Source organism: Ruditapes philippinarum, unplaced genomic scaffold (genome assembly GCF_026571515.1).
Source record: "Ruditapes philippinarum isolate M1 unplaced genomic scaffold, ASM2657151v2 ctg641_1_1_1_1, whole genome shotgun sequence".
Classification (NCBI taxonomy): Eukaryota; Metazoa; Mollusca; class Bivalvia; order Venerida; family Veneridae; genus Ruditapes; species Ruditapes philippinarum.
Window position 1 is genome coordinate 183,622 of NW_026858475.1, and position 15,877 is coordinate 199,498.

At 31.3% G+C, this 15,877-nt stretch overlaps 1 protein-coding gene across 1 annotated transcript in view; it reads left to right on the top strand.

Annotated features, from left to right (window-relative positions):
- Positions 1-15,877, top strand: part of LOC132753279 (multiple PDZ domain protein-like) — a 207,260-nt gene that overhangs the window by 1,075 nt on the left and 190,308 nt on the right. The window contains exons 2-4 of the mRNA XM_060743733.1: positions 4,786-4,850; positions 10,124-10,287; positions 14,360-14,670. Coding sequence (XP_060599716.1) covers positions 4,835-4,850; positions 10,124-10,287; positions 14,360-14,670 — 491 coding nt within the window. The 5' untranslated portion in view covers positions 4,786-4,834. The remainder of the gene's footprint in view (positions 1-4,785; positions 4,851-10,123; positions 10,288-14,359; positions 14,671-15,877) is intronic.

Sequence of the window (15,877 nt, forward strand, 5' to 3'; positions counted from 1 at the left end):
AGTAAGTGACGAGTTTCAGCAATGCAAAACAACACATATTTTTAAAAAATTATACCTGTACTTACAAACAATACATTGTAAACAGAATCTATTTTTATAAATAACAACTTTTTACAATAAAAGTGACAGATTTTCAATCAGAACGTTGCAATAATAATTCAAAATATTATCAAGGAATTATAACAAATCATAAGTTAAAAATCTTTGATATTACTAGCCGCTAATTAGCAATTAGCTATAAATAATTGATTTGTTACACCTTCAAAATAAAAACAACAACATAATATATCTAAATAGTTAAATAGCTGTTCTATGATAAATAGAGATCAAAAGATAATGTTTTTGGGATATAATTGTAATTAACTTTGTTAATCAAAAAGTTTTTGCAGTTTGTCAACTGTCTTATAAATCAAGGATTAAGTGTCTTTATTTATTGTTACACCTTGAAAAAAAACATTTATCTAAATAGTGAAATTAAGAGATCGAAAGATCTATAATGTATTATTAATTAAGGATTATTTAAAGTGTCTTAATTGTTGCCATCAATCAATCGATCAATATACTAAAATTTTTAACGATTTTAAGTATAAAAATTCCTTTAATACTTTAATAAAACTGTAATAAAAAAGGGCCGAAACGTCTCGCGAAAAGGGCCGAAACATCTAGGGGCCGATTTTTGCACAGGAGCTGATTTGATTTGGGGCCGAAACGTCCTGTTTGGGTTTTCTAAGTCTGCCAGTAAAACAACACATCGCTATGTTACTATTTTTAAAGCTGTCATACTAATTCGCTAAGCATCTACCAATAAATTTAATTTTGTGAAAAATGAATAAAAACTAGTACTAATTTGTGGTAAGAAAAGTATTTGATGAAATATTCATACATGGCTACTTGTTGTAATGTATTTCCCTTAATTGTATTTACACAGTCAATTAAAATATGTTATATTCCCATATACTGATATATATATATCGTCTTCTCATATAGTTTGAATTTTATAGCAAGTTAACTGGATATTGGAAGTTTTTCACAACTTAACTTGAAGATTTTGACCCATCTATTATACATAATACACAAATACATGTACTTCAAAATATTTGTCCGGTTTTGCAAGGTAGATTTTCCTAAACAAATAATTTATTGCCTGGGATGCTCATCATGACATGTGCAAACCAGGGTTATAGTATGGTGAATGTCGGGCTGTGGGTGAGTGGGCGGGGAAAAAATCTCGTAACAGTTTTCTGTGCAACTACCTATCACAGTCTCTTGATATTTAGTTATATAGCATTAATATGTGGTCTTATACTGTGGGATTCGATCTCAGGTCTGTCGCTCATCCACTTCCCTGTTTACTGACTTAGTTGGATTTTTGACATAAATGGTCAATGGTAGGAAATTTTCATAACATTTTTATTAGGAACTATTTGTCACAGCCTCTTGATATTTGGTATACAGCATTTACATTTGGTCCCATACTTTGGGCTTTGATTTCAGGTCTGTTGCTCATCCACTTCCTGTGGACCGACTTAGTTAAATTTTCAACATTAATGGTCAATGGTAGAAAATTTTAGTAACATCACAACCTCTTGATATTTGGTATACAAATGCAACCCGGTCATTTCTGTCTTTGATCCATTTTTGTTTGTTTGATATAATAAGATTTTGCATTTTCGTAACTATTTGTTTTTCTCAAATTTATTTTTTAAATACTTATTGTGTTTTTACCTTAAGTCTATCTTTTGTATTTTCTGATGTGTTTTACACAAGAAAATTTACTGATAGGCATGCTGCCATGTAATCTTGACCTTGTTTTGAGAATCAAAAGAAGGGATGAAAAATAACTTGTAAAAATTCGAAAAAAGAATTAAGATTACAAAGATGTGAATTATTAATGGTAATTGATGAAAAATTTAATGTAACTCATTTAACTAAAACAAAGTATCACCAAATTGTTAATTTATTCATTAAGCTTATTCTTATAGTAGATAAAAGTCAAAAACTCTAATACTGCCTTTTCTGTCCATTATTTTTAATGGCCCTGAATACATGTACTTGCAGGTTTTGAGGTATATCAGTCTAAACTTTTATACCCCTACTTAAAGCTGCATGCCTCCAGATCAGTCAAAATATTTCAATAAAATCAAACTTGAGAGAAATGTACTAGGATTTAAGGAATAGTAAAAGGATTCAAGATTCAAATAGTATATTACATTTTATGTGCAGTTAATGACTTATTTTTCAGTTTTTACAACTATATTTCTTCTTCGTTACTAACGCAGTAAGGGCTAATTATGTATATTTTGACCCATTTTTTGGTAATTAACGTGGGTTATTAGTGTCATAGTCAATGTGTACCGGTATATTGCTTCCATTTGGTAACTTCATGATATTATACATTGAAATACATTTTCAAAATTTTCATGAAAATTAGCATGAATCTGGAGGCGTGCTGCTTTAAAGCCCCATGTTGAGAGGGAAAAAAACTTGACACATATTCCATTTTAAAGTTTTGTGTGAACTAAAGTTTGTTTCCCTGAAATTGGACATAGTAACTAAGATTTTTTCATTTGAATATTGACCTATAAATAATATAGTGACATTCAGTCTATAAATAGCAGAAAATGGTATTAGGTAAAAGCTAAAAATATCACCTACCCATTTACCAACAGTGCATGTAGCATTATGTATTTATTTGTTTGAGAATTTATAACAGTAAAATGCATGGAAAGTGTGATTTGTGTTAGAAGATTCAGGATGTTTTGTTTTTCTAAAGGTTGATTATGAAGAGGCATATAGTGCGAGCACGATAAACAGAACTTTTGACAGTTCACAGTCCATTAAAAGATTAACATAGGTAAACAAAGGTAAACTGCAAGTGATTAACCAAATTGTTACATTAGAATTAAAAGTTATACAAATTTTATTTTATGAGATATTATCTTCGTTTGACTCTATAGCACAGTAAATAAGACCGCTTATTAATATGAATGTGAATTCAGCTAATGGGTTCGAAACCTGGTGTAAACTGTTTCATTTTTTAATTCTTTCTTTTTTTAATTACTCTCTGTCTGGCAAAATAAATATATGGTTACGCATATGAACTTAACAATATTGTATTTTTGTCTCTCATAAAATTTGTTTAATTATCATACATTTAAAATAAGAAATTTATAATACAAAAAATGAGAAAGATAGTAAAATAAATGAGATGAAGATACTTCCATTAAAAAGTATCATAAATAAATCAGATAAAAACGCATTATCATTATGTAGTTTCTTACATGAAGGACGAAAAAAAAAACTGAAAAAAAAAACCAAACCCAAAATCTTTTTTTGAAGCCTGATACCCTTCTGCTTTCTGAACATAGCGTTCTACCGATTGAGCTATTGCGACATTTATTACAAACTTTTACAATTATTAGTCAAACACACAATTAATAGGGTGTGCAACATTTATTTTACCTATATATTATTAAAATGGATTGTTCCGTACTTTGAATAAATATGTAGAAACTTCTGTTTATCATGCGCGGATTATAGCAAAGAAAGGGTTGCAAATGGGTAGCCTTACTATAGATAGAGCTATTTTTAGACCTGGGCATTTGGGAAACTGATGTGGAAGTTACTTCTTATAATAATAAAAGTAAAGAATCACACATTTTTTTCTTTTGTAAATTTAATTGTATATATAATTGTAGTTTTTGACAATTAAATTTCATTGTGGCTCCAATGAAATGAGTCATTTCTAAAATGCTTTGAACTGAAATTACATTATTTATAAACACACAATAAAAGTAAGAACTTGTGATTATGGGGTTGATAGGTATGTCCTTACATCATACATGTATAAACCTTTAAATCTGTTATCCTTGTTGGATCAATAACATAAGAAATTATGAAACCATATATGGACATTAGTCTTGCCTTATTTATTATATTTATTCTGGACTGCTGTGGTTCTAACTGCTTAAAGCTTGTCCTACTAATAACTAGGGAACACTTTCCACAACAGTCCTAAGATTTGGTGACCCTTTAGTTTGATTCTAAGATCAGAAGGTCAGAGGCTAAGGTCACTGAACCCTTGACCACTAAAGCATTGTCCGACCATAACCTAGAATGCTTTGGCCTTCAGTCCCAAGATCTGATTTTAAGGTAGGTCATCACTAGTAAATGACCCCTATGGTTTTGAGGTCAGTAGGTTAAAAGTCAAGATACCCTTGGACTTGACCACAAAAAGAAAAAAGGTTTGAATGACAAAGATTATACATGTATTTTAAATTAAAAAGGCCTCTGCATTAAAAAGGCGTCCGCTCCGCATTATAATTATGTAAGATTAACATGTACATGTACTTATATTACCAGTGCTTTGCAATGAAGACTTAATATCACAATGAACATTACCAGTCCTGATCTTTGAAACATTATAAATCCAAGTCCATGTAAGATGAATAATCAGTTTCTGTTAGGGCGGCATACATGTTTCACAAATATATCTCTTGTTCTCTGTAGGATAAAATTTGTGTGCCAGTGTCAGGAGAGTTAATGAAAAAACAAACCTGACCACTTACAGCTTATCTATAACACTAATATTTACTGGTGTTTGTGACAAGTTCCTATCTCTATACACTGATAACTGGTCATTCTTTCAGCTTATATTTAGGAAATAGACTTGAAAACGGGAGATGGGTTTTCCTAGTTAATTATGTTTTTCTGGTAAAATGTGCCTTTTGCAAGAAAGATCTTGATTAGAAATAGACAGTTGTATGTATGATTATATATTTTCAGAGATTAGAATATAATCCTGGGTCTGATGAACTTATAGCTGACAGACAAAATGGCTATGATTCATGGTAAGTAAATTGATTCTTTTCTTCTTCCATTTAGTGGAGCGGGAAATAAGGTCTCTCCTGTTAAAATAGTGCAAATTGTGATACAAGCATGAAACTTTCAGGAAATCATCTTTAGACTATAGAGATTTCAAAAGTGAAGTGGGCCCAAAAATATCTCTGCTCATCCAAGATGGCCGCCATTTTCAAAATGGCCGCCTATAAATTTGACGTACATAATAGCGCATTAAGTGAAATTTTTTGTACAGATCTGAAACTTACACTAAAGCATGTATAAAGGTTCTCCTTCACAAAAATTCAAATCTTGAACACATTCCGCGTTCATACCTCTTCAGAATTCAAGATGGCGTCCAATATGGCCGCCGATTTTATGCAAAAAATTGTTATATCTCCTTTGTCATATAATTTGTATCACAAATTATGCATATTTCGATAAAAAGTGTTTAAACATATCAAAACTAATCAAATTATATGTAAACCAGAATGTAAGTCAAACTTTTTAAGTTATTTATCAAAAAAAAAATCTTTAAAAATACCAAAGAAACAGTGCCAATATTTGCATATTTCTCTAACATGGTTTTCTTCATTGTATTAAACTCAAAAAGTTACTTAGTTTCTTTAAGTGTATATGATATTTAACTAATATTATGTGTTTATTGTAAACATAAAATCTGTAGGTTTATTTGTTGTTCTTTTTTTGGTGGGGTAAATGTATCTGATAATTGAAAAACAAAAACAATAATGTTTGTAAGTTAATTTTCTTTTTTCTTTTTGTTAAACTTTCTATGAATTTTTAGGAAAATATTCACTGTTAAAAAGTAATGGTTTTTAAGGATTTTTTGTCTTCATTCAAGTCTAGAGGGTGTGCTTAAATATCAGTAAATGCACATTACAGTCAATTATAAAATTTGTTTGCAAGATATAACTTGTTTTAATATTCTTAATATTATCAGTTAATTGTAACGATAGTAGACTGAATATACATCGACAAAACATGCGTTAAATATTGTCTCATTTACGAATAAAATTAATTCCTTCACAATATCTTTACGAAAAGATAAAAACCGCTTTAAAGCCAACACAATGAGAAAAAAGAATTTTGCATGAGATATCATAGTCATACTGAAGGCTTGATACAGTACGATTCAAAATTATATTTACTTTCATGTCATTGTAATTAAGTATAATTAAATGAGCACTGTTGATAGAATAACATATCTAGACATGGTATTTTCAAAAAGATACGAAGTAAAATTAAGGCGACTGATACATTATATGATCTATGTGTAGTGAAATAAGTATATCAATAGTATCGCTTGACCCACATATATTTGCTGATGATTTGACATATAAACTAACTGTCTGTCAAAGATTATTCAAGTTTCATGTTTCCCATTAAACAATCCTAGACCACTCGCCTAAGATCCACTGCAGGAAAATTGCTATAACTCTTTAATACAGAAGTAAGATAAGATCATGTTAGGAGTATCAATTTTTTTTCACCACATACAGTTATGATTTATGAACTATTTGTAAAGGTTACGTTAAAGGAAACATGCCCAATATCTATAGGTACATGTACTCAGAACTGTTTCACACAAAAACTCATATAGTTATATTCCTATATGAGTCCATATAAACTTAGTGATTTGGTCCTATGCTAATAATTTATAATTTTTATAGAGGTATAACAAAGTGATGTTTCATGATAATTTTTCTGCTCTGTAAACTTAAGTTACGGAGAAAATTTTTAAGACAGTTTTAAGTCTATGCAAACATAAGTAACATACCAGGGAAAGCCACTTTAGACTGCAGGAGCATGAAAAGGCCTGCCACAAGGGGCACTTAGTTTTGAAATACTTATATAGCTAAATACTTATATAGGAAATCACATGTAAGTTCTCTTTTGCAGATCTACAATGCCTAGAACTTAGATATTCAACATACCGGTATAACATTGTCAAGTAGAGAAGACCTCTTTAAAAATTTAAAAAAGCCTCTTTTCGTCACTTTTTGTCATGATTTTACATATAAAATTTTTAAAAAATCTTTTTCAAAAAGCAAATCTCATAGCATAGAGTATAAATATACTTTCCCCTATTGTGTCTTAAACATATTAAAAATTAGCTCAAAGCCATCCGGTTTATGCTGACTTGAAAAAGGAAACAAAAAAACTTCTTTTTTAAACTAAATCATAAAAAATTTTATGATTCTGATAAAAGGGGTTTGAAAATTATTACTTTTTTTTACAAGACTTGTTAAAAATCTGTATTCCTAAAAATGCCTACCCCTTTTAGACATTAATTAGTTTTTTATAATCTGAATACTCTACAAATATTTAAAAATCATGGGACAAGATTAAATTTAATAAGGGTACTTTTATTGGATCATATATGAATATTAATATTTTTAATCCTCCATAGAAAATTTGAGAACTGGTTTGGGGTGTTTCTTTTAAAAAAATCAAAAAATTCAAAACATTTTGTTTTGGCAAAATTAACCCCAATTACCTCGTTTTAAAAAATTGTGACCTTTTCCAACAATGGGGGGAATAGGGGCACATTGCCCTTTTTTAAAAAAAAGATATAAATAATTTATGATAAACATATTTTTTAATCATCAAAAACTGATGTGTCAGGTGATATAATGATATATCGTTCTCACAAACATAGCAGAATGACAGTACCTTAAGTATTACATATAACTCATTTTTACATGAGTTATTTTAATATTTTCAATATGACGTTGTGAACTAGTTAATAATATGCGTTAATGGACAACCTTATTTATGTGCATGTTTGCTATTTAAAGCATATTTGTTGATTAATTGTCTTCTTATATATCTTTACAATTAAAAATTCATAAATAATATCAAGATATTGAAACAAGTACAAATATATAAACAACGGATAGGAAACACCGAAAATAGACGAGAGTCCGATTCAGACCCACAATCCTTTGTGCGCTTCAGTGATAATCCGGCTTTCCCGCTAGTCTCCGATTTTCACGCTATCGTTAAACTTCGGCCATATCTGTGAATTATTGACATGGATTTTCATCGGAGAAATACTTGTGTGGAAAAGTGTGTTTTGTACGTTTTAGAAAAAAACTTTTGCTTCTTATATAAGTAGAAATTGTTTAGTCTTTCTTATTGATGTTCCTCCAGGAATTCAATATGGCGGTATTTTGGCTACTTTTACCCAGGATGCATCATATCTCGCAAAATCGCGCGACACATGATAACTTGCGGGAACACAATTGCGCCGATACTGATTTTAACTGTGAGACGTCACAGTTTCTTCTCCATCTTAAATTTACCTCCATGCATGAAACAAGTAATATCATGCAACCAAATTTAATAAGTGAGCGTATACTAATGAATGTATGTGCATTTATTGATATTTTATCTCACCTAGTTGACCCAAAGAAAGACATATATTTTATAGCTTCCTACACAATCAAACTAAAATAAATTCTGTATAAACCAAAGAGAGACAAAAATACCTTTTTCCAATAAAGAATGCTTTTTAATAGGGAACAGTTGCATAAGAATTAACAGAAAAAGTGAAGAAAAAGAAACAAACTACATGTACCAGTGCAAATTTTGTTGTTTTTCTTTTATAATTATCGGATAAATTTACCCCACCCACTTTGACAATAAAAGGCCTACAGTTTTTATGGTTTTATTTCATGTAAACAACAAACCCCTATTTTTAATTAAATGACAAATAAGAAATAAAGTAACGTTTTTTAATTTTTAGAAAACCAAATCAGAGAAATATGCAAAAAAATGAGATTTTTTTCTTGATATCTTTAAAGATATTTTTAGACGTAAACTTAAAAAACTTTACTTTCATTATGATTTACATATGATTTGATAATTTCTGATATGTTGAAACACTTTTTTATCGAAATAAACATAATTTGTGCTATAGATTATACTATAGAAATTGTATAACAAGTTTGCATAAAATTGGCGGCCATATTGGACGCCATCTTGGATTGACAAAAGGTATGAAAGCGGAATTTTGTAAGATTTAAATTTTTGTAAGGGAGACACTTTATACATGTTATGGTGTAAGTTTCAGGTCGTTACAAAAATTTTACCGAATGAGCTATTTATGTACGTCAAATTTATATGGCGGCCATTTTGAAAATGGCGGCCATCTTGAATGAGCAGAGATATCTTTGGGCCCAATTCACTTTTGAAATCTACTTGGTCTAAAGATGATTTCCTGAAAGTTTCATGCTTGTATCACCATTTGCACTATTTTCTCAATTTCCCGCCCCACTAATTTTAGAGAAGAGTAAGTTACAGTTTGATTTATATATAATAAAAAAAAAAGTATGTCTAATACATGATATAAGATATTTGGGCAGAGTTTTGATCATTTGTTTCTTGTGTTGAAGCTATGGTTTTAAGCCCTTATAGTTTATAAGATACAATATGAAAAAAAATGTAATTTCATGTACCTTATATGTTTTAAAAACTTTGTTAATACCATATCTTGGTTTTATGGTCATCTGTTAGTCAATATATATTGATATGCAAAAGATAGATTCTGAGATATTTTCGTGCTGGGGCAGAAAACAGAAACGAAAATAGCACAATATCTTGTCACACAGTGTCAGTACAATTAGTTGGACCATATTTTTTATTGGTAAAAACTCTATTTTGTTTAATAAACTGAAATGTTTAATACTTATTGGCTTTTCTAGCATTTGCCTGTTGAACCTTTAAGCCATATTATCTTATGTTTTATCAATTTGGTTAAATATAATTTTTATTTGGCTTCCATAATGTGTTATTCTAAAATAGAAATATATTAAATCAGAAAATCACACTGATTTGACAAAGAAATTTTTTAACAAGAGTAAACACTGTTACGAACTTGAGCTTTGGTTACCATTACATACTTTCTAGCCAACTTCCAAATATGAACGTCAATGTCCATGTTTACATTTATTTTAACATGATTTCTTACCTGTGCTGTATTACTACATATATATGATTGTGTAGTTTTTACAAAGATGTAAACTTGTTCCTGTTTTGGTCATATTTACTTTGTTGATAAATGATTGCTCTGTAAACAATTGTGATAAATTGTTACTGGCAATGATTATTGATTGTCATTGTTTTATATTAATAATTTAAACAAAGATAATGGTTTAAATTTCATTTACATTATTTTGTTTGTTTTTATATTAGTATCTGATATTAGTTAAGATTATATTAATAAATGTATTGTAATTTTTTGTTTTGTATGAAACAATAGATAGTGACCATGCAGCTGAATGTTTGGATCATCTACAAACAATGCTGTGGGAGTCTGGGGATCACACCCAAGATGATGACATCAGTTCCCTCATATGCATGCTGCAGAGTCCACTCTTTCGACAATTGTTGGTCTTACAAGACTCTATACAGGAACTTGAACAGGTACAGTACCTCAATGAAACCTAGTAGTTGTGACTCAATCAATTAGTGAAGAATCAGACCAGTTTATGTTGTGTGTTTAATTAAATATATTCCTTTGTAATGGCAATGCTCATTTCCAAATGCAAGCATGTCAATTCTAGTAAACACATTATGTCTGATTAAAATACTTCAATTGTTTATCGCACATAACATCTAGATTATTACAGGAAACTAAAATAATTTTACTCTTCTTAGAATCGTAGTATATATTTCTCAAGTTTAATTTCCTTGAAATATTTTGACTCATCTGGTGGCATGCAGCTTTAATTGCCTTCCTGAAAATTCTAGCATTGTTCAATATTTATAAACTACCGTTACCGATAAGATATATTCAGACCTATACTCACCTTTTCTACTTGATAGTTTAAATTCCAATTTAGATCATTAGAGATTTTTGTGCCCCCACATTAGTGGCGGGCATTTAGATTTACCCTTGTCCGTCCGTCCTTCCATCCGTACGTCCGTTCACTTTTGTGTCGCACGTAACTCAGAAAGTATTTGACCTAGAGTCATGAAACTTTACAGGAATGTTGATCAGCATGTGTAGTTGTGCACCTGGGTATTTTCGTCTGGATATTTTTAGTATTTTCAGAGTTATTGCCCTTGACTTAGTAAAATTTTGCAATTTTCAACTTGTGTCGCATGTAACTCAAAAAGTATTTGACCTAGAGTCATGAAACTTTACAGGAATGTTGATCAGCATGTGTAGTTGTGCACCTGGGTATTTTCGTCTGGATATTTTTAGTATTTTCAGAGTTATTGCCCTTGACTTGGTAAAATTTTGCAATTTTCAACATGTGTCCCACGTAACTCAAAAAGTATTTGACCTAGAGTCATGTAACTTTACAGGAATATTGATCAGCATGTGCAGTTGTGCACCAGGTATTTTTGTCTGGATTTATCTAGAATTTTTAGAGTTATTGCCCTTTACTTAGAAAATTTTTGCAATTTTCAACTTGTGTCGCAAGTTACTCAAAAAGGATTTGACATAGTCATTAAACCTTATGGGTAGGTTGCTCAGCATATTTAGATTTGCACCTGGGGTTTCGCTTGTGGATTTATCCATTATTTGTAGAGTTATTTCCCTTGACTTAGTAAAAAGATTGACAGAACAGTGGCGCGGTGGGGGCACCTGTGTCCTAATGGACACATTTCTAGTTATTACATGCTTTTCAGTGGTTTATAGAAATATATCAGTGATATAAAACTAGTAATTTCACTGTTTAAAACAGTGAAATTACCACTTTGATAATTTCACTGTTTTGAATTTAAGCCCGTTACGTTGTTTCAGTGAAATACCAGCGTGCACAGTACTGGGTACCAACTTAATGACGTGACGTCGTCAATGACGTCACGTTTTATTATTATTTGGCGCGCTTTTCATTCAGTGTTAGGTTTAATGTCTTTTTAAAACGTTTCTTTGCATATAATAAAAAGAAAATTTGTTTAGTTTAGTGTAAGATCGAAATATATTTCACCTTGTGAACACCAAAAGTTCATATTTCACTCGTGACTGCGCCACTCGTGAAATATACCTTTTGGTGCTCACTCGGTGAAATATATTCCGATCTTACACTGAACTAAACAAATATCCTCTATAGATTTAGTTACATTAAGGGAGTGGAGTGTCAATGAAAAATCGTTCTTTTTAGCTCGACTATTCGATAAGAATAAGTAGAGCTATTGTAGTACCCCGAGCGTCGGCGTCGGCGTAACCACTTATGTTAAAGTTTTTGTAATAGTTCAAATATTTTCAAAGTCCATTGACATATGGCTTTGAAACTTTGCACACTTGTTCACCATCATGACCCCAACCTGTAAACAGGAGGAGGTAACTGTATCAAGCATTTTGACAGAATTATGCCCCTTTTTCGACTTAGAATTTACGTTAAAGTTTTTGTAATAGTTCAAATATTTTCAAAGTCCATTGACATATGGCTTTGAAACTTTGCACACTTGTTCACCATCATGACCCCAACCTGTAGACAGGAGGAGGTAACTCTATCAAGCATTTTGACAGAATTATGCCCCTTTTTCGACTTAGAATTTACGTTAAAGTTTTTGTAATAGTTCAAATATTTTCAAAGTCCATTGACATATGGCTTTGAAACTTTGCACACTTGTTCACCATCATGACCCCAACCTGTAGACAGGAGGAGGTAACTCTATCAAGCATTTTGACAGAATTATGCCCCTTTTTCGACTTAGAATTTATGTTAAAGTTTTTGTAATAGTTCAAATATTTTCAAAGTCCATTGACATATGGCTTTGAAACTTTGCACACTTGTTCACCATCATGACCCCAACCTGTAGACAGGAGGAGGTAACTGTATCAAGCATTTTGACAGAATTATGCCCCTTTTTCGACTTAGAATTTATGTTAAAGTTTTTGTAATAGTTCAAATATTTTCAAAGTCCATTGACATATGGCTTTGAAACTTTGCACACTTGTTCACCATCATGACCCCAACCTGTAAACAAGAGGAGGTAACTCTATCAAGCATTTTGACAGAATTATGCCCCTTTTTCGACTTAGAATTTACGTTAAAGTTTTTGTAATAGTTCAAATATTTTCAAAGTCCATTGACATATGGCTTTGAAACTTTGCACACTTGTTCAACATCATGACCCCAACCTGTAAACAGGAGGAGGTAACTGTATCAAGCATTTTTTTTACTATCAAGCACTAAGAATAGTCGAGCGTTGCTGTCCTACCGACAGCTCTTGTTCGACTTAGAATTTATGTTAAAGTTTTTGTAATACCTTAAATATTTTCCAAGTCCATTGACATATGGCTTTGAAACTTTGCACACTTGTTCACCATCATGACCCCAACTTGTAGACAGGAGGAGGTAACTCTATCAAGCATTTTGACAGAATTATGCCCCTTTTTCGACTAAGAATTTATGTTAAAGTTTTTGTAATACCTCAAATATTTTCAAAGTTCATTGACATATGGCTTTGAAACTTTGCACACTTGTTTACCATCATTACCCCAACCTGTAAACAGGAGGAGGTAACTGTATCAAGCATTTTTGTTACTATCAAGCACTAAGAATAGGTGAGCGTTGCTGTCCTACCAACAGCTCTTGTTTCACTTCAAACAGACTTTATTTTGGAATAAATAGATTATATAATGTTCGTGTAGGTTCATTACTATTGAACTTCTTGAATAAAATTATATTATGCAAGTCTCTGCCTCTAAACTTCCTAAACTATTTTACAATAATTTGTAATGAACTTACACTCATTCAATATCCTGTATTTATTGGATGATAACAAATAACTCTGGCAGACCTGTTATGGACTTTGTGTTAGAGTTGTTGAACATTTTATCATAGATAAACGTAAGATTCATTGTCATGTACCTCAATATTGATGTGGATGGTTTATACTGAATATGAGCCGTGTCATAACAAAACCAACATAGTGGGTTTGCGACCAGCATGGATCCAGACCAGCCTGCGCATCCGTGCAGTCTGATCAGGATCCATGCTGTTCGCTATCAGTTTCTTTACTTGTTATAGGGTCTGTAAGCGAACAGCATGGATCCTGATCAGACTGCGCGGATGCACAGACTGGTCTGAATCCATGCTGGTCGCAAACACATTATGTTGGTTTTGTCGTGACGCGGCTCATATATGTTTGCAGTTTATTTATTATGCTCCTCTTTAATAAAGTTGAAGTATACTGTCATCAGGTGGTTCTCCCATAAGTATGTACATCTACTATAATTCTTATCCAACCAGTAGCCTGAAAAGTAATTATATGCCTAAATTTGACGAAGATGATCACTGTTGATCTTGAGATCAGTAGGTCAAAGGTCAAGATCACAATGGCCTCGACCTAAGATTTGGTGTAAAGTTTGGTAATGACTAATATATGACCCCTACTGATTTTGAGGTCATGGTTAGAGTGACACTCTGTATTGCAATATCAACATAATATTGGTGTCACATTTACTAAATTACACAATTTAAGTTATCAAAGTTTATCAATGATATTCAAGTAAGTGTCTTGTTTTATTTTGCAGGTAAATGAAAGCCAAGGTCTAGATGGTTACGAGTTTAATTTTCTGCCTGAGCTTCAACTTGAGTCAACAGGTCTAACAAATACAGCTTTCGAACCAGAAATAAACCAAGCTTCAAGTTTTCCTTACGAAACAACACCGGAGTATAAAGATGAATTTGAAAAGGTGATTAATATGGCTGCCAGGGGAAGAGAGGTTGAGACTATAAAGCTATTCAAGCCGGAGAAACAGTCTTTGGGGTTCAGTGTTGTAGCAAATCCAGGAGATCCTAGTATATATGTACAAGATATACAGCCCGGTGGAATAGCTGACAGGTAAGATTGTTATTATACACATTGATTATGTATGACGTAAGTATTGCTAGCTGAAAGAAAATTGAAAAATGCACATAGATTTTCAGCTGAACTATTTAAAAAATTGTTGAGCTATGCATAGGGCATGAAGGTCACTTACCATGACCACAAACTTATTCATGGATTTTTAAAAGACTCATCCCATATTTGTGAACTGCTTGCTTTTACTGCAAAGCAATGGAAAAATAGAGTGTGTTGTTTTGTGGCAGCTCTTGTTAGAATATCTTTTGTGATTGCTATTGTTTGAATAATTTACAGAATTTTAGGGATCAAGGCTTGTTTTTTCAAGAAATTTTGGGGACAAATGAATATTTTTACCAGTATCTATTTCTGTTTGACAGGCTTTAACAAACTTACTGGACTATTTTTCAATACAAAAAAAAAATAAATAAAAAAATCATGTAACAAATTTATATGCAAATAAACAATATTAGATCTAAATGTTGTTAATGCTTGTATGAAATACATGAAGAATGTAGATAAAGATACATCGATCTTGAGAGTTGTGATTTCTGAGGAGAGTCGATTAAATTTAAACCCTTACATTGGACCTTAATGATTGTTATATACAGAAAATACGATAATATAAGATAAATTTGCTTATTGTGCTCATGACATCATTATTCTTATTAACATAAATACTTATGTCTGCTTGATTAGCTGAAAAGGGAGAGCATCAAATTTTTTATACTCGGGCAAGGGAGGATGATTGATTTCGGTCATTAAGTTTAATGGTCATTTGTCTCTTGCTAATCATGTGGGATTAGTAAAGGGTCACTTGTGGAGATACTAGTGATTACTGCTTTGTTATGCAGGAAATATGACAACCCCCCCCCCCCCTACCAAAAAAAAATTGCAAAAAAAAGAAAATAAATAAAAATTTGTGTTTAATTTGATATTGATGTTAGAACACTAAAAATGCTATTGGTGGTTTATGAGATTACATAGGGTAGTTTGTACAAGAGGTGTAGGTGCTTGTATATTTATTCTAAATGTATTATTACATATTTTGTATAAATTGGTTAGTAACAGAAAACATCCTTCATAAGTTCATATATACTGTATATACTAATATATTTACCAGTATATATTATAAAAGACATGTAAAACTGATGCATGTTGTAAACATCAACAGATGTATGGTAATGACTACAATTGTGATCTAATG